General features: G+C 39.8%; 2 protein-coding genes across 2 annotated transcripts; both read right to left on the bottom strand.

Moving 5' to 3' along the window:
• Positions 1–12,556: 12,556 nt before the first annotated feature.
• Positions 12,557–13,230, bottom strand: LOC120356968 (protein GVQW3-like). The gene is made up of 2 exons (XM_039446046.1): positions 12,780–13,230; positions 12,557–12,606 (listed from the first exon to the last, which is right to left on the bottom strand). The coding sequence occupies exons 1-2, from the start codon at positions 13,228–13,230 to the stop codon at positions 12,557–12,559; spliced, it is 501 nt and encodes a 166-aa protein (XP_039301980.1).
• A 7,600-nt stretch (positions 13,231–20,830) lies between these two features.
• LOC120356954 (secreted RxLR effector protein 161-like) lies at positions 20,831–21,487 on the bottom strand. Its single transcript, XM_039445979.1, has one exon. The coding sequence runs from the start codon at positions 21,485–21,487 to the stop codon at positions 20,831–20,833; it is 657 nt and encodes a 218-aa protein (XP_039301913.1).
• Between the last annotated feature and the right edge of the window lie 3,902 nt (positions 21,488–25,389).

Here is a 25,389-nt window from a genome sequence, read left to right as displayed (position 1 = left end):
AAATCGGGGTGGGGTGGGGCGAGGAGGGGTGTAACCGGGGACACGTGTATGAACCTAACCGGTAGTTCTGCGTAATCAATGTTTAAATAAACAGTGATAACGATTCAAGGACCACATTCTTGACCAAAACTCGACACCTTTGAAATGTGCCGCGTGGAGGCAACTGACCGTTTAATGTAAACATGGACCATGTACTTGTTCCTCTGTTACATAAACATAATAAATCACACCGCAAGGAGGTAGGTAAGACTGTACTTTTGAAATCGAAAATGTCCGTCATCACGAGGGGGGGAAGAAAGGGGGGGGGATAAGCGATACGATGGCAAATATTTTATGGGGTGTGCGCGGCTATTTTCGCGGGGCCCGCCGCCGCCACCGTTCGCTATCCTTTAATAAATTTTGGTTAAGATGGATGCAAGAGAGAGAAAAGCGCCGAACAGCTTTTTTGGCTGTGTTAATGAGGCGTTGAAATAATATTTAGATTTTGTTTACATAAGCTCTTTTTCGTGCGGTTGTCACCCAGTAGCATGTCGAATGTTTCTAGATATCTCTCTCTTTCTCTCTCTCTCTCTCTCTTTCTCTCTTAGTAAAGAGAAGCGCTGATAGTCCGGCTTTTAATGACACGTGTAAATAATATTTAGATTTGTTTACGTGAGCTTTCTTTCGTACGCGGTTGCCGCCCAGTGGCATGTCTAATCTTGCAAGCTATCTTTCTTAGTAAAGATAAGCGCCAATAGTTCGGTTGCTGCACGTTGAAACAATATTTAGATGATGCAAGAGGGGAGCGTTAATATTTCGATTGATTAAACAAAACTCATGTTTCGATTATAAGTTTGGCAAATGTATTATACGATCAGTCTCGATGTGGACACCAAATCAGTCGTAATAGTTGGTCTCTAAAAAATGGTTTGTCGTATTGAGACTCACATTAAACGCAGTCAAAAATGGATATTGACGACGCAGTGCCTGATAGAGACTTAAATATATTTATAGACTTTGATCTCAAAAATATCCTGGAAGTTCTCGATAATGTGTTTACACCGGAAGATGAAAAAAAAGAAGAAACCGATCGATGAGTACCGCCAGTAAAATTCTTACGCGATCGAGAATTAGGTATACGCGGGACCTGTGAACGAGAGTGAGATAAGGTGTCATTATTAACTCAGAACGTGTTTGTAGATTGTCAGATTACATGAAAAGGAAATTGTATTTGCTCATACTAGACCATTTGTGCGCGTTTGATAATTGTGAAGAAAAGCAATTAAACAAATACAAGTTGGCAAAAAAATTAACCAGAATATCTCTATATACGATATCATTCTGCAGATTACGATTTCCATTGGTCATGGACAGTGCATCAAATTTCTTGCAATAAACGTGTATACACCATCACCACAGAACTGCGACGATGAGCGCAAATCACGTGCAGTGATTAATTTATTTAATGTGGGTTGAAAAAAGAAACAGAGAGCAGGATGATCCCTGGTGGAGATACGCTATACCTTTCAATTTTTGTGAATTAAAATATATAAACGGACACTGTAACATTCTAAGCGCACAGCGAATTTGCAAATCGTGTAAACAAAATGCGTGCAAGTGCTCCGAGAAGGTGATATATACTAATAATTGAAACAATGGAAAATAGTGAGCAAGTGGAACGCGAACTGCTTGAGCAATGCTCGCAGTTCGCAAATTTAGCTGAATGTTTCAAGTGGTTGCAACGATGCGATGAGTGCCTCGCGCAGCTCAAAGAACATTCCCTAATAGCCAAATGAGCGTAATCAGATGACATTTTGCTGTCACTTATTCCGCATTCAATTTCATTAAACTAGAACCAAGGTGTTTCTACAAACTGTTTATTGTTCTAACGTGATTAAAGTCTTCATTTAAATTCAGCAAATTGACAGCCAATTGTTATCATGCGTGCACTACATTCAACTGACGTGTTTGATATCAAAATGTCAGCAAGTCATCATCATACATGATATCTAAACGTGAAGCTTTGTTGTCGGCAATTTAATTACTACCTTAATAGTAATTTTCTGCAAAACTGCAGTAAATTTTGCAGCAGATTCTTGAAAGATTCTGCCAACAAAACAATCTGCTTCCTCATTATACTCAATTCTTCTGAAAGATTTTGCGGTCAAATTCTTGCAAGAAATTTGTATATATCTGCTGCAATATTTGTAAAATTCTTTCACCAGAATATTAATATAGTCTCAAGATGTTTTCCTGCCGAAAATGTACAATTGAAACCGTCTAAAAAAAAATAACTTGATTTAATCCGGATTTTTGCACCAAAAATATAAAATTTTATGTGGTAACTGCGTTCCATACACACGTCATGTTTTTAAAGAAAAAGAACGAGTATTTGCCTCGCTGTTACAACATGTAGTTCCTAAAAAGCTCAATGAGGTATGAACCTCGGTATGAGTCGAGGAGTCGGTCGCGGTGGCGCCTAGATATAACGCCTGTAGCCGCACTTGACTCACGAGAAAATTCCTGCGGCGTAGCCGCCTAGCGGTGGCTCCAGCGCTCACTTGTTCGCGTGGAGTCTGACACACGGCGGAATGAAATATTGTCATGTCACCAAATTGTCGATAATAAGTTGCAATTTAGAATTTTTAACAATATTCAATTTAGAATTTTTAACAATATTCATAAAATATTCTACTCCTTGTATTAAACTTTTGATATCATACGTGCCATCATTTTGTTGACATATTGTTGTCATTATGACATATATGGTACGAATTCAAGCTCGTGACGAGCCGACAGTTTGCTGTCAACATGATATGTTACTATTAATAAACGTTTGCTCTTAACATTTCATTAACTGATGTTGTTTTTTTGCTCTTCTGTTACTGACTCAGTTTTACGTTAAATTCTGTAGCCAGCAAATTGCATGCAAATTCACAACATGCAATGCATTAATTTGCCCAATGTGTTGAATCTAGCTTGGTTATCTGGGTTGTAGTGCCAAACGTCCTCAACTCGCCGCGGGAAAAAGACAATCATTTGTATCAAGAATCGCGCGACTCAAAGGTGAAAAAGCGCAGTTAGAAAGACGTTTCGTGCACATTGGTGGCAATTATGCAAGTACTAGCGCCGGTGACAAAAAATCGCTTGTATGGCGCGAGATCAAGGCCGCGTTCAAGAATCGCATTGTGACTGGCGCTGTTATTAACATTGATTATATCGAGCCGCGACATTTTTTGGAGGACGCCAATGATCTGGTAATTGAGCGAGTGCGAGACGCTATCGCGAACATAATAGTGTAAAGGTGAACACCGTATTCAATGATGAATATGTTAACAATCATGATGAACGTAATATTAAAAATATCGCTACGAAGAACAATGAACTTTATTGTTCGTCAAATTTGCGCGAGTGGTATGAGCAGAGTGTCATCGATATCACGTTGGCGATGCTCGATGAGTTTCAAGAACGCTATAACGGTTGGGCTTTTATGCGAATACTGAATTTAACGGTAAACATTAATGAGCATAATCCTATACACGCGGGATGTTGCATCAAATTGCCGCGGAGAATAAAGAATAAACGTGCCGTGATTAATATGTAATCGAAAGACAATGCGTGTTTCGCGTGGTCGGTAGTGGCCGCCTTGTACTCCGCTGAAAGAAATGCAGACCGGGAGTCAGGGTGGGTGCCGATAGCGCACATCCCGATAGCCCACCAACCAATCATATTGACTTATCTAACCCAACCTACGAAAAATCTCTAGCCATCTGCCATTGTGAGTGGTTTGTGTGCTATCGGGATGTTCGCTATCGGGACCCACTCGAGTCGTCATATCCGCATTACGCTAGAAGTCTTGAATTTTGGTGACATAACATTTCCAATAAATATGAAAGACATTGGAAAATTTGAACGTTTGCACGATGTGTCGGTAAACGTGTACGGTACCAAATTTGATAGAAAAGAAAAGAAACTACGCGTATTCTCAATTAGGCTCACGAAGAATAAGAAGGAGAAGCATGCTGATCTACTGTACTTGGAAGATGAACGTGATAACAGAGGCTGAGGTTAATGCATGCGAAGTGGCCAAGGCGGCCACTTCGCATGCATTAACAATCTGTCACGACTAATCAGTTCACAGCTGAACAATAGTAAAAGAAAAAAGTACATTTGTAATTCTGGTAGTTTCTCGGTGAGGTTACGGGATCGTGTTCAGGATCGGTTGCTCGGATGTGCTCGCCGGATGTCCGGGTTTGTGTTAAATGATAACGCCGTAGTTTGATGGTAAAACAAAGTAGCTTAAATGTATTTTAGAGTGTACAAAATAATCTTAGAACTCTTTGGTTTCGTACAAAATACTCATAAGGTTCCGATATCGGTATCGGATAATATTGAGATACACGAGTGGTATTACGGTACCGGAGCGTTTGATTGTACAATGCGTGAAACTAAAAGAACGGACGCAATTTATTCGCAGCTCACTTTATATCTAAACACTCAGAAGAAACGGATTCAAATAACTAGAGAAAACGGACGCGGGTTATGCGCTAGGCGCTCGGAGTTAGCAATTGGAGTTGCTCGGTTAAACAATCTTTGGTTTCGCGAACAAAATATATAATTCACGGCGTAACGTACTATACAAGAACGGACTCGTGGTTACGGAAACGGATGGACTCGGATGAGTCGAGAAGTGTACGGACGGATTCGGCTTACGCTCTGGGCGTGCGGTATCCGTATTTAGAGTTGCCGCGCGGCGGCGAAATCGATTTACTACCAATAAATAAAGAAAAATATACGAGGTGTGATCAAAAACTAAGGTGACTTTTTGAATTTCGCGCGCTCTGTACACTCTAATTTCAAAATTTTTTTTTTGTGTTGGTACACTCGTCACGATCATATGTTCACAAATTTGACTATATAGCATGTGTTGTTTTTATGTGAGAGGCATAAAGGTTAGACTCGTGTTTGCGTGCTCGGCGATTTTTTGCTGTTGAAAATAATGGAGCAGAGAATTTGTATTAATTTTTGTGTAAAAAATGGTATTAAGTGTTCAAAAACTCTTGAAATGTTGACAGTCGTGTACGGTGAGTCAACTTTGAGCAAAAAAAATGTTTATAAATGGTATACGAGGTGTGATCAAAAAGTAAGGTGACTTTTCATTTTTATAAAAAAATATTCATTTATTCATCCAAAATTATGTTATCCCTTTCAAAATAATCCCCCTCTGATACAATGCATTTGTGCCAGCGCTTTTTCCAGTCGTTAAAACATTTCTGAAATGCACTTTTGGGTATTGCCTTGAGCTCCTCCAGCGATGCAGCCTTAATCTTCTCAATCGTCGCAAATCTTCGTCCTTTCATAGGCCTTTTCAATTTTGGGAAGAGGAAAAAGTTGCAGGGAGCCAAGTCTGGTGAATACGGTAGCTGAGGCATGATGATAGTATTGTTTTTGGCCAAAAAAGTACTCACTAGTAACGACGTGTGCGCGTGATTATCATGGTGCAGAATCCATGAATTTTCTTTCCACACTTCCGGACGTTTTTTTCTTATTGATTCACGCAAACGCCGCATAACCTCAAGGTAATACTCCTTGTTTACCGTACGACCTTGTGGTAGGAATTCTTGATGCACAACGCCATGGTAATCAAAGAAAACAGTGAGCAAAACCTTCACATTCGAACGAACTTGGCGTGCCTTTTTCGATCTTGGCTCTCCTGGGCTCTTCCACTGGGATGATTGGGCTTTGGTTTCGACGTCATAACCATATACCCATGTTTTGTCACCAGTTATAACCCTTTTGAGCAGATCAGGATCATCATTGACGTCGTTCAACATGTCTTGGGCGATGTTCATGCGACGCTGCTTCTGATCAAAATTAAGCAGTTTTGGAACGAATTTCGCTGACACACGTGTCATACCCAAAACATCCTTTAAAATTGATTGGCATGAGCCAAACGATATGTTAAGATCATCAGCTATTTCTCTAATCGTGATTCAACGATTTTTCAACACAATTTCTTTCACTTCCTGAACATTTTCATCAGTTTTTGACGTGCTGGGGCGTCCAGAGCGAGGTTCATCGTTAACATTTTCTCGGCCCTCTTGGAATAACTTATACCATTTATAAACATTTTTTTTGCTCAAAGTTGACTCACCGTACGCCACTGTCAACATTTCAAAAGTTTTTGAACACTTAATACCATTTTTTACACAAAAATTAATACAAACTCTCTGCTCCATTATTTTCAACAGCAAAAAATCGCCGAGCACGCAAACACGAGTCTAACCTTTATGCCTCTCACATAAAAACAACACATGCTATATAGTCAAATCTGTGAACATATGATCGTGACGAGTGTACCAACACAAAAAAAAAATTTTGAAATTAGAGTGTACAGAGCGCGCAAAATTCAAAAAGTCACTTTACTTTTTGATCACACCTCGTACAGTGCCCAGGAGTTTTTCAGCTACTTCCGAATTAACGTCGACTGGTCGCATAGTACGATGCCTGCGGTTGTTGTAATCCGACACCAGACGCGGCAGCTCGTTGACCCACTTGTACGACTCGTTAAGTGTAAACATACGCCACATATCGTTCTTAAGTGTGCGATTCCATCTCTGTAGTATCGATGCTTTTAAAACCAAATATGTAGAATAATGATTAATGTCGTGCTTTTTCAAGACTTTCTGCACATTGGCGTTGTAAAATTCCTTTCCCATATCTGTTTGCAAATTTTTCGGACATCTTCCGCTCTCTTGAATTATCTTGGCGATTGCGTCAGCCGTCTCGCGCCCGGCCTTGCTGTTGAGCGATACTGCGCAGGCGTATTTACTCAACACATCGATGACGGTAAGTATGTAATTATGACCTCTATTATACTTTGAATAGGAACGCATCTCGACGATATCAGCTTGCCACAGATTGTCGAATCCTTTGATTATAACATGTCTTCTAGGAAAATTGCGTCTAGCTGACGCGTGTAATTCTTCGATGATTCGTCGCCTCTCGGAGCTTATTGTTTTCTTTGATGAACTCATATTTCGGTGCGTAAACAAATTGCATTACGACTGACTCGTTTAACGGTTACACGATGTAATTTATAATGCTGACCGAATTGCAAAGTTTCTCTACTTTGTTTAAAAAACGTTAATAGTCAAAAACGTTATTTTTTTCTCCGTTTATTAGTATTTTCTGTCTTTCTTTAATAACTTTTCTTTGTCTTCTGGTTTCTGTCAGTTAGATAATTTTTCATACTCATTCTTGACTCGATCTACGGTCATTCGATAACCATCCTTCACTCGTTCTTGTGTCTTTTCATAGCAATCCTGAGCCGATCGATAATTGTCTGACAACCGTTCTTGAACCGTTCCATTTTTATTTAAGAATCGTTCAAAGTCATTTCTTAGACGTTCGTAACCGTCTTTTCGACGTTCATTGCTTCTCATTTTTGTCGTCTATCGCAATGCTCGCACGTCCTTCTCAAACAAAGTCAACCTCTCGTCTGATTCGTTTCGTGGGTATGCAATTTAATTTATAATTATGCCGACTTCACGAAGTTCTTCCACAATGGACAACAACTCGTTGTCGTGAGCGTCGTTGCCCGCTCGATGTGAAGCGTCTAGCAATCGTAGACGATCTACTAATTCGTTGGGATCGTCTCAGTGCACGTAATCAATCGCGTTATCGTTTAGTATCATATCGCGAGGTAATCCCTTTCCGAATTTATTCGTTCTCTTCGGTGTAGATTCGATTGACATCAATGGTGCGATCATGTATCTATACTTGTATCCTTTGTTACCTCGTAGTCGATTCTCCTCGGTGTAACGTCTATGTACGTTTGTAGTCAACAATATGTGCTTTTGTACTTTTGCAAATCGTCCTCTTTATAGAGAAAATCATCGGGGAGTCTCTAAAAATCAACTCGTAAAGACCGGGTGTGCCAGCGTATCGCACGCCATCGATAATTTTGTTATCATTGATGTTCACGTCAAACTTTTTATTACCAAGCATCATTCCGTCCTTGTCGAGACAAACGCTATACACGGTGTCTATAATTTTCTCTTTTTCGCCACCGCTGAGAAAATCTTTAATGTACTTTTGACCGAGCGGGCCTAAATGCTCTGACAACGTTTTTTGACTTTCCAACGTTTGCATTTGATGTTGAATAGACGTTTCGAACAAATCGTTTGTGGTTTCGAAAACGTTCTCGAGAGCCTTCTTCGTTAATTTTGCAAGACCGATCATTGTACGCGGTGTTGACGTTATCGCTAGTGAATCCATCGCGTCGTACGCTTGTTCAAAACGTTTCTTTTTGCTCGATGTTGCTTTTGATAATTCGTAAGATGCGCCATCGTCGTCGTCGTCGTCGCTCAGTCTTTTCTTAATTATTCTTTCTTCCCTGATTTCTTCTTTTCTTTTAATCGGCTGAGATTTCTCAACATTCTCCCTAGTAGCACAAAATATTGGTTCAATATTGGGAAATAATGTAAACCTAATATTCTATATTGGGTGTGAATTGACTTTCAGTATTGGTCCAATATTGCAGAGTATGATATCGACTCTTATTTAACCAATATTGAAGTTGCAATATCGGTCCAATATTGAAAAATCATGTCAACCCAATATTATCTATTGGATGTGAATTGATTTTCAATATTGGTCCAATATTGCAAAGCATGATATCGACCCTTATTTAACTTAATATTGAAAAAAAAAAACGATATTATATATCGGTTGTGCATTGGGTTTTCAACATTGGTCCAATATTAGAAGGTTGACATTTTAAACAATATTAGTCGAATTTTTTTTCAACTCAAGCGGTCACCCATCCAAGTCGCGACTCCGGTGAACGTTGCTTGACCTGTGTGATCGCTGCGAACTGATCTCTCGTAATGACCTGTGAATACTTTGTGCTGATACGTGTATGTAACTGGTAGATCAAGTCAATATACCCTATGATCAGAAAGTACCGGGAATTTTTAAATAAAACAAAATAGAGTTAAATTTCAGGCAAATTTATTTTATCTCCTTCAAAATATGATCCATCTGAAGCAACACACATGTGCCAACGCTTGACCCAGTCCTCCATGCATCCCTGGTAGGCCGACGAAGGGATGGCCTTTAGTTCCCTCGTCGCATTCTCTTTGATCTCCTCGATCGACTGAAATCTCTTTCCACGAAGTGGCAACTTCAACTTGGAGAACAAAAAAAAGTCGCACGGGGTCATATCAGGTGAATACGGTGCTTGCTTGATAGTATTTACTTGATGTTTGGTCAAATAATTCAGTACAATTCGGGCTCGGTGCGATGGTGCGTTATCATCATGCAAAATCCAAGAATTGTCGGCCCACATTTCCGGCCGTTTGCGACGTACAGCATCTCTCAAACGCTTCAAAACGGATAAATAATATTCTTTGTTGACTGTCTGGCCCGGTGGAAGGTACTCATAGTGCACAACGCCTTGGCAATCGAAGTAAGCAGTCAACATCACCTTCACTTTTGAGTGGCTTTGACGCGGTTTTTTCGGTTTCGGCTCGTCTTCGAAGCGCCACTCGGACGATTGTTGCTTTGTTTCCATGTCAAATTCATAGACCCATGTCTCGTCGCCCGGAATTATCCGTTTCATGAAGGTTGGATCACTTTGGGCTTCAGAAATCATCTCTTCAGCAACTGTCTTTCGGTGGTGTTTTTGCAAGAAATTCAGATCCTTCGGAACGAGCCTGGCTGTCACGCGTCTCATACCCACAACCACAATATGCTGTGCCGTTCCATATGCAATGCCAAGTTCACTAGACATCTCTCTTAAGCTGGTATGACGATTTTCAATCACCATTTCTTTCACTTTCTTCACGTTTTCATCGGTGTTCGACGTCGATGGACGTCCGGAACGAGGGAAATCTTCCACCACTGTACGACCACTTTTAAAGTCTTTATATCACTCGTATGCTCTTGTTTTTTATAGAGCAGATTCGCAAAATGCTTTTTGCAACATTTTTAGTGCATTGGCACACGAAATTTTGTTCGCAACACAAAATTTCAAACAAACTCTTTGTTCAACAAAATTATTCATGGTAAAATGCGGCAAAATGAAAAAAGTTGACTGATGTAAACAAACGCCAGGCAGACACTAATGATCGGATGGCACTAAAACCTGACAGATGTGCGTCTTAAGGTCGTACCAACATAAGAAAAAAAAATAAACCGGTTCCCGCATGCGCGGTACTTTTAAATAAAAAATTCCCGGTACTTTCTGATCATAGGGTACGTTATCGAAAAAATGGAATATGTATAATTAAAGCACATTATTTATATGAACAAAATTATAGTTTTTTTACTAATTTCACAAATGCGGAATAGTATCTGGAATAACCTTTTTGTTATTTGTTTGAGTAAGAATGCAATTAGAAAATATATGTCAATATAATACAAATTAAATATAAAAAATTTTTATAAAAAAAAATTTTTTTAAACAATTAAAAAATATTGTTTGCTTATTAGAATGTAGATTGAGGTTTCTTCATTTATGAACCTATTTTGTTTATTGATAATATTTACAATACAATTATTGACTCGTAACATTGGCAGCACATTAATATTTCTTTTATAACCAATATTCGCTTTACCTTTGCAAATCTTGGCCAATGCACCTCCAATGTAAGAGCAATATTGTAAAATTGTAGACTCGTAATATTGGCAGTACATTACCATTTCTTTAATAAACAATATTCGCTTTACATTGGCAAATCTTGGCCAATGCACCTCCAATGTAAATGCAATATTGTTTATTAATTGGCGAGCAAATTACAAGTACATGTGCAATTGATTCTATGACCAATATTGGCTCTTTGTTGGGAAATATTGGCCAATGTACTCCCAACATAACCAATGTTTCGCCAATGTTAACCAATGTAAAGCCAATGTACTGTGCTACTAGGGCTGTTTTAGTGGGGCGACGATGGGCTTGAAACGTCTCTTTATCGCAATTTTCTCCTCGATCCTGCCGGATTTTAAAGCGCGATGTTTTTTGCGGATTGCATCGCTCGTTTTTTTCAATCTCCCTCGCGAGTTGCTCACGCTTGCGAGTGTCTTTGTTATTTTCCGCCATTTTAACGTTTGTCATTTAACGTTGACGTATCGATAACGACTAATCGTTTTGTGGTACCGCGAACTCGTTAAATCCTATTTTGTATTGTCCGTTACTAAGCGCGCTGTCCTTGTCTATCACTAGAAATCCATACTTTTGTTGTCAACAAGCACGGCAGAAAGCACAAAATTCGTCGTACGACATGTCGGTGTTTATGTGATCGTTATAAACATGTTTGAGGTTGGTACTATACAAAATTACCTTTTCAAAAAAAATAAAAAAAGGCGCCAAGTATGTGTATGTACTCTTAAATCTTTATTTTTTTTCTACAAAATCCAAGTGTCTTTGGAAATCCAATACTATCTTTGTATCTTTATTGAAAAATTGTCCTATTGTTACCTATGTGGTACTCTCTATAATTTTTATACAAAACCTAAGTACTATCTGTATTATCATTGAAAAATCTTTCTATTTCAACCCAAGTCGTATTTACTTAAAAATAAATATCTTAAATTTAATTCAACCTAAATGTATTTTTCCCAAAAAAATGTATGAAATCTTTAAATTGCGCCAATTATAAAGAGAATATATTGATGTACTGTTTAAAATAACTGCTGTATTACTTTTAACAAATAAAATCCAAGTGATAGTATCTTTACTTTTTCAAATAAAACCCAAGTGGTGATGGCTAAAAATTAAAGAGGAAAAAAAATATAAAATTTTATTGAAATAAAAAATTTTTAAACTACAAAAACTTGGCGTTGCTAGATATCTAAATATAATTTAAATACAATGTTGTAAAATATAATAGTTATAGTAACTTATAAAATTATAACTATTTAAAATGTTACTTAAATGTTAAAGAAACTTAATCTGTAATTTATTTTGCGTAATTACTTTTATAACGCATTTTACAAGTGTTTCATTTATTGCATTCTTTCGTAAGTTAATTCTTTTTATTGCTTTTCTTATCTATAAGAACGCTTATTCGTTAACTTTAACGTGCTTTCCTGCAAAAACTACTTGTCGCACGCAATTTTGCTAAAGGAAAAAGTTGCTTCTTTTATCGTGAAGTATCACGTCTTCTACTCCAATTGCGCAAATTTTGGGACACCCTGTATATATATACTACTGTGTCCAAAAAGTAAGGTGACATTGCATTTATTTCGAAAATTCTTTATTTATTCTTGCAAATCAATTTCGTCCCCTTCAAAGTAATCCCCCCCTGATATAATACACTTATTCCAACGGATTTTCCAATCTTTGAAACAGTTGTAATAATCGATTTCAGGAATGGCCTTTAGCTCCTTCTTCGCAGCGGCTTGAATCTCTTCTATCGACTCGAAACGGTGTCCCCGGAGCGGCCGCTTGAGTTTGCTGAATAGCCAGAAGTCGCATGGAGCAAAATCAGGTGAATACGGTGGTTGTGGAACGATATTAGTCGAGTTTTTGGTTAAAAAATCACGAATAATCAGCGCAGTGTGTGACGGTGCATTATCGTGGTGCAAAAACCAAGTGTTGTTTCGCCACAATTCCGGTCTCTTCTGTCGGATAGCGTTACGCAAACGACGCATAACGTTCAAATAATATTCCTTATTGACTGTTTGGCCCGGCGGAAGGAACTCGTAATGCACAACACCACGATAATCGAAAAAAACAGTCAGCATAACCTTGATTTTTGAGCGACTTTGACGTGGTTTTTTTGGTCTCGGCTCACCTTTGGCACGATATTCACTCGATTGGTCGGTTGTTTCGGGATCGTAAGCGTAGATCCAAGTCTCATCTCCAGTGATAATGCGTTTTGTCTTGTCAATGTAGTCGGAAAGCATTGCTTCACACACTTCAACGCGGCGCCTTTTTTCCAAAAAGTTCAATGATTTTGGTACCAGTCGAGATTTGACGCGTTTGAGAGCCAACACATCCTTCAAAATGGAATTGACCGAGCCTTTTGATATGCCAATCTCATCAGAAATGTCTCTAATGGTTAAACGACGGTTTTCCAACACCAAATCTTTAATTTTTTGGACGTAAGCTTCGTCGGTTGCGGTTGATGGTCGCCCAGAACGCTCCTCGTCTTCAACACGTTCTCGACCTTCATGGAAGTCTTTGTACCACTTGTATACATTTTTTTTCGACATAACCTTATCGCCAAAGGCATTCTGCAGCATCCGCAACGATTCTGCAGCAGAAATTTGATTCCGCAAACAAAATTTAATGCAAATTCTTTGCTCAACAAATGTAGACATGGCAAAAAACGAGAAATTCACTTTTAGCAGCTCACAAAACAATGCGTATCTCAAACACTAATGGATATTTTGACGTGTTACTTCTCTTGGATGTCAAAGACAGTCCTACCAACCTAAAAAAAGTTTTATTCCTCCAAATCCGTGCGCGCGGGAGATTTAAAATGCAATGTCACCTTACTTTTTGGACACAGTAGTATATATATATATATATATATATATATATGTGTGTGTGTGTGTGTGTACACATATATTTTTTATATATACATATAACAGAAGCAAGAAGTTCAAAATTTCAAAAACTGCTTACGTGAACATAAAACTGCCTACTTGAATATAATTAAATTTTCAAAAATCAATTTCTCACCAGTGTAAAATGAAAAGAATGAAAGTCTTTATTATCAAATCCTCTGCTTCATCCACAGTAAATAATATGTTTCTTGTCTAGACAAAGTATTATGCTCTTATGAGTGCTGTGCATCAAATTTTCCAAGTGTTATAATATATGATTGACAAAGTGCATATGAATATGGTAACAAAACAAAACTAATTAAACCAAATGTGCATTATTTAATCTGTTTTGGTCTTCCTACTTTTCTTCAATCTTCGTACTTTTCTCAAGGAAAATGTGCTTTGCTTTCTCAGATCTGCCTCTAAATCATAATTTTTTGGCACTAACATTAATGTACATGTATATTTTGAATGAATTGACGTTTGTAACAAGTATCAATTGATTGAATGAAAATATAAAAATAATTCTATTGCTTGTTGTACGTGTAATTTTACAAGTTGAGTTTTGGAAGTTTTAACGCAGCATGTTCACGCTGGTTTCAGAAATTTGTGACTGGATTAATTAATAAGTATGGCAAGTACATTTTAAATCCTGTTTATTAAAGTTAATAAAAAAATTAAATGTAGCTTTTACAATGTATATAGAGTTCATTGAACTAGTTAAAATAATACTTGATAATAAATATGCTCGCTGTTACAAAGTGAATGTTAATTGTAAATTAATATGATAATATGTTTGTTAATCTCGCTATGTTATCTGATATTTAATAATGTTACTAAGCGTCTTATAAAAGGTATTCTCTCTTATACGAGATAGTTCATTTTGTAACACGAGTGATCATATTTAATATCATATATTATTTTAACTAGTTCAGTGAACTCTATATACATTGTAAAAATTACACTTATTTTCTTAACTTTAATAAACAGGATTCAAAATGTACTTACCATACTTATTAATTAATATAGTCACAAATTTCTGAAACCAGAGAGAACACACAGCGTTAAGACTTCTAAAACTCAACTTGTAAAATTACATGTACAACAGGCATTAGAATTATTTTCACATCTTTATTCAATCATTTGACACTTATTTCAAACGTCAATCCATTCAAAATATTCATTTACACGAACAAATTCGGCAGAAAAAATATGTCGTTTGCTCCGCGAACCGAGATATTATTGACGATTGAGTTTACAGGTTAGGAAACCCATCATATCAAATATCACAGCAATCATGGTCATGACCACGTGATGTATCACATGATTGCATGGGGGTGATAGTGTAGTAACGAGCGCCACTCGTTACTCGTGTCGAAAAGATGTACTGGACAAAATTCGCTTGGCGATGATGACGTATCTTAAAAAAAAAAATGCCAAGATTTGGACTTTGCGTCGCGATACTTTCGCACGTAAAGCATGGAGAGAAAAAACAAAAACACTTTTCTTATACAATTCGCCCCCAAGCTATCGATTGAGACTAATCAGAACTTGATCGGTTCGTTACTGAGCCGTTACTGAGATCTGATAATCTCGTTATGCTTAAACTCGCTGACTCGCGTAAAAGAGGGTCGGTCTCGCTAAAACGTGGACTTAGCGCGAGACGCGACCGCGCCTCTAGATCTTGTTTAAACAGAATTAGGAGATTGGCGTTATCGCGTATCAGATGTTTAGGTATCCTCGTACGTTTGACAAAGATAAAAGCAGTCGACATTCGAGTGGCGGCCCATTGAAAAGTATTCTCTCACTGCATTCTGGTTATCGCAACGTCGTCAAAGACGAAGATTGAATTTGGAAGCGCCTCGCTCGGTGGAATAACGTCGTTGTTATTGGAGAACGTAAAGTAGCCGATTTTGTCGACAATGTCAACAGATTTTCAAGACATTGATATTTAGGCTGCTGCAGCGACTTGGAATAAATATAAACATTCTTGAAACGTACACCGTGCGGACTTTCCAGCAAGCTTATGAGAACATTAGTTTTACCGCACAACGATGGCCCCGCAATTATTGCGCGGATAGTACTCGGCAGTATTTCACCGTGCTTCCGCAACTGCGCGCCGTCAACCATCTTTCGCAATTTCTCGTCGCAGTTTGTGATGCGTATCGTCAGCGACTGCCGCACGAATTTCATGTTTTACACTAAACTCGCGTGACACGTCGAGGGACTATTTATAGATGTGTGAAATCTTGAGTCGCTCAGTATCAAAAATGTTTCTCGCGCTGTCACATCCCAGCAATATTCTGGACCTTAGCGCTGAGCAGTTGCAATATATACCTAAAGTCGTGCTGTTACGCGTGTACGGTAATTACATCGACTTTGTGTGGGAAAAGCTTCCGAAACATATACAGGTGGACCCGAAAGTTATCGTCGCTGCGACGAGCATTATAATCAACCTTGGCAGCGTATGCACATCGACGGTCCTGCACCAAGGATAAAAGATTGCAGCAAATGTCAACGTCGAGCAAAACCGGAAGTTTGTTGAATCAAACGATAAACGCGATTTTTTTCAAGTTACGTATCCTCAGCTATCAATTTTGCGGTCTGGGCACTCGGCTGAAGAAACGATTAGCCAGAGGCAACACAGGCATAAATCTATTGGATGCAGCGTGCCGCAAGCACGATATTGCGTATTTTAAGAGTAACAAATTTGTCGATAGACACGCTGCTGACAATATACTCGTCAGCAGCGTCAGCACGGAAACGCATTACCGCAAGAGACTTGACTTTGAGCGAGAGAGCCGCCGCTGCAGCGATCTGGGCAGCGATAAAGGTCAAGACCAAGATCGGCATAGGGCATAGGTATAAAGGCAAAGACGAGAAAGAGGAAAACGACGACGATGACAAAAAAACAAATACTTCCGTCGGCAAAACAAGGTGACATGTTACCGATTCTGCCAATGTTGGGCGTTCTAGGATCTTTGATCGGTGGAGCGGCAAATGTAGCGAAAGCGGTAAGCGCCCGCAAAGATGCGCGAGGTCAACTTGATAAACTGCAACGTCACAATCGCGTGATGGAACAAGATCACGGTCTATACTTGGCATCTTATAAATACGAACGAGGATTTTATCTCGGACCGTATAAATGCGGACAGGGGGTATCAACAAAAAGAAAAAAAAAGACGATAAAAATGCCCGCGGGCGTGACCACCGACGTGCAATGGGGCGAGACGTATGCACATATCGTATTTTAGAAGCGTGTATATGCGTAACGCTTTACCGACGAATGGCATACGTCAAAACGAGAGCGGTATCGTTAATTTGGACGATATCACGGGCCCTAGCACGCACTGGGTGGCTTACGCAAAGAGGAGTAACCGCATTGTGTATTTCGACAGCTTTGGCAATCTTCGACCGCCTCAAGAGTTGGTGTGATATTTCGGAAGCAATGTTACGATAGAGTACAACCGAACGTCCTATCAGACATACAATCAAAATTTCTGCGGACAAATGTGCCTAAGATTTTTTCAAATTGTTGACTTTTAAAAAGATTGATGAGGTGTCGAAGAGTCTCAGTACTCGTCAAGCGCTTTTTCCATCATGTCGTTTACGATAACGCTGAGCGGAAAGAGCAGCGTTCTCGCTGCAAATTACTCTCCGGCGATAGATTTGACCGATGCCGAATACAAACTCGGTTTAACGCTCTTTGAAACTTATAACACAATACCGAACGTAAATGTCTCAAACAATAAATTTTATTTCGGCAAAGACGATGTGGAGATTACGATACCCGAGGGATCATACAAGCTGCCGGCCATTAACGAATTTTTGAAACGCGCAATTTTGCAGAAACATCCACGACGCAACGCGCCCGATGCTGGTGACATGCTAGTTGTCCGCGGCGATATCGGCGTGATCAATGATGCGAGGAAGGAGAGTTGCCGATAGTGATTCGAGCTAATCATAACACGATGAAATGTGAAATTAGATGCGCTTACAAAATAAACTTTAACAAAGCCAACAGCATTGGATCGCTACTGGAATTCTTGAAGCGTACACTGCAACCACGTAGATGGCACGAATCGGACTTGTCAATTAATATTATGAACGTAAATATTATCCGCGTCGAATGTAGTATCACCGCAGGTGCATACAATAACGGTGCGCATGTGCATACGATCCATGAATTTTTGCCGAGCGTGCCCTCAGGATATAAGCCCTCAGTGAAAGGCCTGCAACTGTCATTTACTTGCCAGTGATTATACGAAGCGGATCTTACCATACGCATTATCGATCAAAATGGACGATTGCTGGATTTTCGAGGGGAGGAAATTACCGTCAGGTTGCATGTTCGAAAACGATAACGCAACTGTGACACATGAGATGCTTGTGTTGAGTGGAGCTGAGCAAGCAAAGAGAGATAACGCATTTTTTACAAGAACGGTGACATCATCATCGATTGATAATCCGACTCGATCAACTAAGAAGAGAAAGAAGCTCAGTGCATCAAACGTTAAATTTTTACAATCACTGGGATTCGCAGTACGACAATCTTGATAAAAAAATGACAGATATTCTAAATATCGGAGACGAGCCAATCTTTGACGATCGAATCGTCAAGATTGAGACCCATGCTTATTCGCCGCATGCAAACACAACGTACGGGCACAGCGACGAGATAAGAATACAGCAACAAAATTTGTACGAGAGCTTCCTATATGTCGAAGGGAGGCTGACAAAAGGAAGAAACCTGAAGGGGCCGGCGGTGACGTGGTTTTGGAAAATAATTGTGTTGCGTTTATGTTTGACGAGATAATATATGAACTTGACGGTGTCGAGATTGATCGTAATAGAAACGTGGGCATAACTAGCTCACTCAAAAATTATGTAACGCTATCTTCCGACAAAAGCGTGATTCTGCGAAATGCTGGCTGGGAAGAACAGTTGACTACCGCTGATGGCTACTTCAATTTTTGCGTTTCGCTCTACGTGTTGTTGGGATTCTGCAAGGATTACCGTCGAGTAGTGATCAACGCTGGTCACGAATTGATCTTGATACGAGTGCGCAATGATAACAATTCCCTGAAGGGCAATTCAGCGGTAGAGCCTGTGATAGAATTGTTTAAGATTCAGTGGCGAATGCCGCACGTGATACTAAATGAGATAAATAAACTTTCAATGCTGCGCACATTGGAGAGCGGACGATACCTCAGCATGGCTTTTCGTTCGTGAAATCTTTATATGTATTTGCTTTTGCAACGTACGACCAAGCACTCGTGGGCTATCAAGTCGCCGCTCAACTCGAGAAGCCGCGATATGTCATCTTTGCTCTGCAAACCGGTCGAAAAAACATAATGTCCGAGGACACGAGCCGATTCGACCATTGCAATTTAATCAACGTGAAACTGTACTTGAACTCTGATAGTTATCCTTATAAAAATATGAATTTAGATATTAGTAAAAATAAATAGGCTATTCTGTACATGTATGTACGTTTCTGCAAAACCTACCTCGGATACGAGTGTTTTGAGCCGAATCTTACCGTGACGAACTTTATACGTCACGGTCCTTTCATAATAATAGATTGTAGTCAACAAATTGAATCAATCAAGAGCGCAACCGTTGACGTGCGATTGAAATTTGAGACAAAAGATAACGTTCCAGAAAATACTAGTGTCTATTGCTTATGTAATGTATACACGATCGCGTGATTCAGTACAACCCGTTGACAAACATTGTGCGCAAAATCACTTAATTCCACGCATATATTATAAGATACATTGACGTGGACCACAGTCATCGTTTCGACCGCGACATGTCCGTGCCGACGTTCGTGGATCTGCAAGGTTTCTCCTTGAACGATTAAGTGGTTTCGTCGTAAAAAAATTCGCTGCTCTTAGAGGGGGAAACGTTCTCGCGCATTATATCTTTGACAGTCTCCAGCCATGGGATTAAATTCCTGATGAAATCGGAAAGATCTTGCGCCTCTTGGCCTGCTGCCTGTCATCATGGGCTAAGATGGGGCACTGACGGGGTAGTTCCGTACCTGAAAGCAAGACAAGTGATTACAACTGCAGTACTGAGTACTGAAAATCAAGGAGATTGTATACGTCAAAGGGCACGAGAAACGAGAATGGCTGGGAGAATTGATTCTGGACAGTCGGTGAGAATACGCATACATCGAGAGCCTGGATGTGGATTACGAAGACGTGGCTAATCTGAATAATCTTGATGATGCTAATACTTTCCAATGTAGGCAACACCGTACGAATAAACATTGTGCTTTACAAAATGTATTCAAACTTTTCAATTGGTGGACACAATTGCATGAATAAACATAATGAATAAATGTAATATATGACGTTTTTTTTATTCCTTTCCCGTCCATTACATCGACGTTTTTCCAACGTTATTTCACGTTTAGTTTAACGTTTTTCATGTTTAGTGTAACGTTTCTCCAATGTTATTTCATGTTTTTCACGTTTAGTTTAACGTTTTTCACGTTTAGTTTAACGTTTTTCATGTTTAGTTTAACGTTTTTCCAACGTTATTTCATGTTTTTCACGTTTAGTTTAACGTTTTTCCCGTTTAGTTTAACGTTTTTCATGTTTAATTTAACGTTTCTCCAACGTTATTTCATGTTTTTCACGTTTAGTTTAACGTTTTTCATGTTTCACGTTTCATGTACGTCATGTTTTATGTACGTTATTTTAACGTTCCTAATGATGATGAAATTGTTTGATAGAAAGGGAAGTTTTCCCCCACTCTTTTACAATTGCAGAAGCTTTAATCCTCCTACAAACGTCGCAATTTACGATCAGTTTTGAATCAGTCGCTCGTTCAAACGGTTCTCAGACAACGCATCTCTCTCTCGGTATAAACAATGGCAAACTATTACGTTCCGATCCAGACTGAAACGTGCGAGAGATCGCAAGTATCTATACATTTAAATTACGTTTTATACATTTATTTTACGTTTTATTCATTTCTCTGCTTTTTTTTTAGCACGTCTTCGGAATCCCGGTATACGCCGCGCATTTTAGGCAGAAGGTTTTTGTTGGGTAGAAGAATCTAATGCGCAGGTAGGCACAACAAGTTTAATAAATGTATTATAGTTATATACTCGTAACATGCTCGGATGTGAGCTGCCTATGAACTAACTAACTAACTAACTAAAACGCTCGCCTGTTCTCCCACTCTCGTGGTCGGCGCCCCTCCGTCTCCGTTGAGACCGAACAACAGAAGAATAAGAAAGATACTCAACACTTTCGCCCTTTTTTATCTTTCTCGAACCTTAGTATGTAGTCTTTTTAGTTACTAAACTCAGGCTTTCGCACAGTTCCTTAAACCTGTTTCGAGATAAAGCCTTGGTCAATATATCTGCCTTCTGTAATTTTGGTGAGACATATTCGATATGAATTTCGTTGCTGTCACATTTCTCACGCAAGTAGTGATATTGGATATCGATGTGTTTTGTTCTTTTGTGAAATTCGGTATTTTGAACTAACTTAATTTTACTTTGATTGTCAACATGTAGCACGGTTGCTTTCTCACATCGAATTCCGCTTAATAATTTTCTGTGAGTTCCAGACCAGATGAGTTCTTTTGCCGCTGTTGCTGCTGCCACATATTCAGACTCAGTGGTACTTAATGTCACTAATTTTTGTCGTTGACACGACCACGTCACAGGTCTGTTTGTCATACAAAATACATAACCCGTTGTCGACCGCAGAGTTTCTAGATCGCTCGCATAATCCGCGTCAGTGTAACCAACAAGTTCGTTTTTGCTTTTGTTACGTCTGTATTTGATCCCGACATTTGCGCTATCAATTAGATATGCAAATACTCTCTTGACCGCTTGCCAATGACTTTGATTATGCTTGTTCAGAAACTTACTTAAATGACTTACTACAAAGGCTATGTCCGGACGTGTTACTATTGCCAAAAACATAAGTGAACCAACGGCTTCTCAATATGATATTTCGCTCAGACGTTCTTCTTCGGATTTTACAGGCTTTAGAATTACATTCGGATCAGCGGGTATACTAACAGTCTTCGCGTCTTCTATACCGAATCGCTTGAGTATATTTTTTACGCAAGAGCATTGACTAATAAACATACTCTTTTGCTTTCTATCACGACTGATTTCTAAACCGACAAACAAACTTGCGTCACCGACTGTAATGTCAAACTCACGGCTCAGTTCGTCTAGAACTACATCAAGGACCTCCTTAGATTTATGGGCCACTATCCCGTCGTCAACGAAGATAGCTAAATACACCGTGTTCTTACCGCGTTTTCCGATGAAAATACACTTGTCGGCCTCGGTTTCTCAAAAATCAAACTTGTGCAAAAATGTTTTAAATTTGTTGTTCCAACAACGTGGAACTTGTTTTAACCCGTACAATGATTTCTTCAGCAAACACACTACATTGTCGTCCTTGTCCATTTCACCATTCACATCGTAGTGGCACACGTCTGTGTTGATACCTTCGGGAACCTCCATGAAGATTGTTTTCTCCAACTCACCGTAGAGGAAAGCCGTTCGGACGTCGAAAGACACCATGTCCAAATCTTCTTGTGTCACATGAGCCAGTAACACACGCAAAGAGTCGTATCTAACCACCGGTGAAAATGTTTCTGAGTAGTCAATGCCTTCACGCTGTTGAAATCCTCTTGCACATAATCTTGCTTTAAAACGATGAACCTTGTTCTTCTGGTCTTTTATAATTTTGAAGACCCGTTTGGAGTCAAACGTTCTCATCTCGGGCTTTCTTGGTACTATCTCCCAAGTTTTGTTTCTCTCGTGAGCTTCAAGTTTTTCTTTTATTGCCTTAATCCAAGCTCTCTTTCTGCCACTCGTAGCCTCTTTGTAATTATACGGAACGTTATGTTCGACCATATTTGCTTCATAACGCTCAGGCTTCTTTAGCTTTTCTCTGTCTCGCAACTGTCGTGTCTGTACAGCTGCTGTCTTTGATTGCATTGATTCTTGTTCACATGCTTCTTCTCTTGCAGATGCTTCTTCCTGCATGTTGTCGAGATCCGGGCAAGGGGCCTGTCTGGCGCTGAAGAGGACAATGAAGAAATGGTAAGATCATTTCTTCATTGTCCTCTTTATCGCCAAACAGGTCACATTTTTCGTGTACTATTATGTTTCTAAACACAGTGACCTTCCTTGTGACAAGGTCATATAATCTGTAATTCGACGACTCACCTTGATATCCTACAATTGTGACTCTCTTTGACCTTGCATCAAACTTCGTCAGGAACTGTTTAGGCACATGCATGTATGCCTTTGAACCAAACACCTTTATATGCTGTAGGTTAGGCTTCCTTCCTGTCCAGGCTTCATAGGACGTGAATGACTTGGCATTGCTTGCTCTCGTGACTCTGTTGAGCATGTAGACTGCTGTATTCACAGCTTCCGCCCAAAGAAACTTTGGTACGTCCTTGGCTTGCATCATGGTTCTTGCGCATTCAACAGTGGTTCTCGCGTTCTGCCTTCCCGTTTTGTTCTGGTGTATGTGGCGCCGTTCTCTCATGCCTTATGCCTGATGTTGAGAGATGTTTTTGCATTCTTGCATTGCAATATTCGCGCCCGTTGTCTGTCCGCAGTGTTTTTATTTTCCTGCCGTACTGCGTTGTGATTTCACGTTCGAACTCCCTGAAACAATTATACACGTCAGCCTTATGTCTCATGAAATATACATAGCGATATCCCGTTGCATCATCTTTGAACGTAACAAAGAATTTGGCACCTCCCAGAGATGTTTCTTGTATTGGTCCACTGACGTCACTATGTATGAACTCCCCCGGTTCAGTGTTTTGTTTCTCGCTCTGCTTCGCAAATGGGAGTCTGTGCAGCTTTCCCAGCTGGCATGAATTGCAAAAGAAATCATCTGTGCTAGACACTTTTACACCGTCCACGAGATTTTCACTAACGAGATCTTTTATTGCGCGCGAATTTATATGTCCAAGTCTTTCATGCCATACTTTCAGGCTCGTCATTGACACGTTAACTTCCTGATCACTTTTGATCACACGCGGACGAAAAAACTTTCGGTAGATTTTATTTGTCTGTTTGACACCGACTGCCATGTTCTCACTGCTTCTATACACTGTTGCCCATTTGTCTTCGAAGACTACTCTGAAACCTTTAGAAGTGCACTCACCAATCGAAAAAAGATTCTTACGAATGTCCGGTACGTGAAGGACGTCGTCGATGCGTGCCTCGCACCACACTCCATCGACGAGCATTTCGATGAGAGCCGTTCCTTCACCGATAACGTTACACTCTGCATTATCGCCTACTGAGATGGTACCTTCTTTTCTCGGTCGGTAATTCACGAGCAAGTCACTTACGCCTATGAGTAATGTAGGTCGATGCCCCACTGTCCGCTAGCCATGTCTCACTTACGTCTTTTTCTAAAAGTTTTTGCACTGCTTCCATCGACGGTTTCATTTCATGAGTTTTCGCGCACACGTGTTTTGCGCCATTTACACGTTGCTCATCTTTTGTATTTTTGGAGGCTATGAACGCACAGTCACGTGATTTACTTCGTCCTTGTTTTTCTTGTCCATCTGAAATTTTTTGCTTCAGACATTCTCGCGCATAATGTCCTTTTTTGTGACAACTGTAGCACTTCACTTCCCTTTTGTAGCTACCTGATTTCTTCTCCTCATTCTTTGAGGATCGACTCATGCTGCCTTTTGTTCCCTTTTTTGATGAGGCTGCCAGCGCCGTTGTATCTTCATCTTCTGTTAGTCGACTTTCTTCTTGTATCAGTCTTTCTTTCAGATGTTCAAGGGTTTGTCGATTTGGCTCGACACTCTCTCACGCGGTCTGAAAGTTCCCGAATTTTGAGGTTAGGCTTGCCAGTACTTTAACCACGATAATCGTATCAGACACAACCTCTCCTAGATCCATTAGCTGTAACGCCATGTTCTGCACTTTTGTAATATGCTGCACAACTGTATCCGTAGGATCCATGCGGTACGCGTGAAAACGCTGTGTAAACAAAAGCCTATTCGACGCCGATTTTCTCTCATGAATCGTTGTCAGGCTATCCCACATTTTCTTCGCGGTCGTGTGAATTAACAAGCTCTCGAGCTGAGAGTATTCCATGGCCGATGATATAAGAAACATCACCTTTGCATTGTCTTTGATCCACGTCTTGGCCGCCGCAATCTGGTTGTTTTCGGGTTTCACTCTTGCGCCGTTGACTACGTCGTCTATTCTATGTGCAACAAACAAGGCGTTTATTTGGAACTTCCAGCCAAGAAAATTTGTTCCGTCGAATTTTGTTACATGCTTTGCTGAGATTTTGGCCGCCCTTGTTGGACTCACAAATCACGAGCACTCGATCGAGAAAAATGGTTCCAGTTACCGTACGTGTTTTTCACTCGTGATCTTGATTGCCCTTTTAGCGCTATTCTGGGCCCATAACCTTTTGGGTAGAAGAATCTAATGCGCAGGTAGGCACAACGAGTTTAATAAATGTATTATAGTTATATACGCGTAACATGCTCGGATGTGAGCTGCCTATGAACTAACTAACTAAAATGCTCGCCTGTTCCCCCACTCTCGTGGTCGGCGCCCCTCCGTCTCCGTTGAGACCAAACAACAGAAAAATAAGTAAGATACTCAACAGTTTTTACTAACCTTAACATCCTACAAATAGATTGATATTGCTATGATGGTGGGACCTGTTTCCTGCTTTGTGAAAATGTCGATTGGCAATACGCGCAGCAATCGGATCGTTCTACCTTATAAAACATGGAAAGCTCTGATCAAGAGACGTGTGGATATTGAATGAGTCGCCCAGTGCCAGGGACATCATCATCATCATC

This window comes from Solenopsis invicta, chromosome 1 (genome assembly GCF_016802725.1).
Source record: "Solenopsis invicta isolate M01_SB chromosome 1, UNIL_Sinv_3.0, whole genome shotgun sequence".
Lineage (NCBI taxonomy): Eukaryota > Metazoa > Arthropoda > Insecta > Hymenoptera > Formicidae > Solenopsis > Solenopsis invicta.
This window is presented reverse-complemented; position numbering and strand designations above follow the sequence as displayed.

Excerpts from the sequence above, each read along its gene's own strand:
- LOC120356968 (XM_039446046.1), bottom strand. The coding sequence starts at position 13,230 with ATGCTGCAGAATGCCTTTGGCGATAAGGTTATGTCGAAAAAAAATGTA. Across the intron at positions 12,607-12,779 it reads GAGTGAATATCGTGCCAAAG|AAGAGACCGGAATTGTGGCG; the intron begins GTGAGCCGAGAC and ends GCTATCCGACAG.
- LOC120356954 (XM_039445979.1), bottom strand. The coding sequence starts at position 21,487 with ATGTTTTTGGCAATAGTAACACGTCCGGACATAGCCTTTGTAGTAAGT.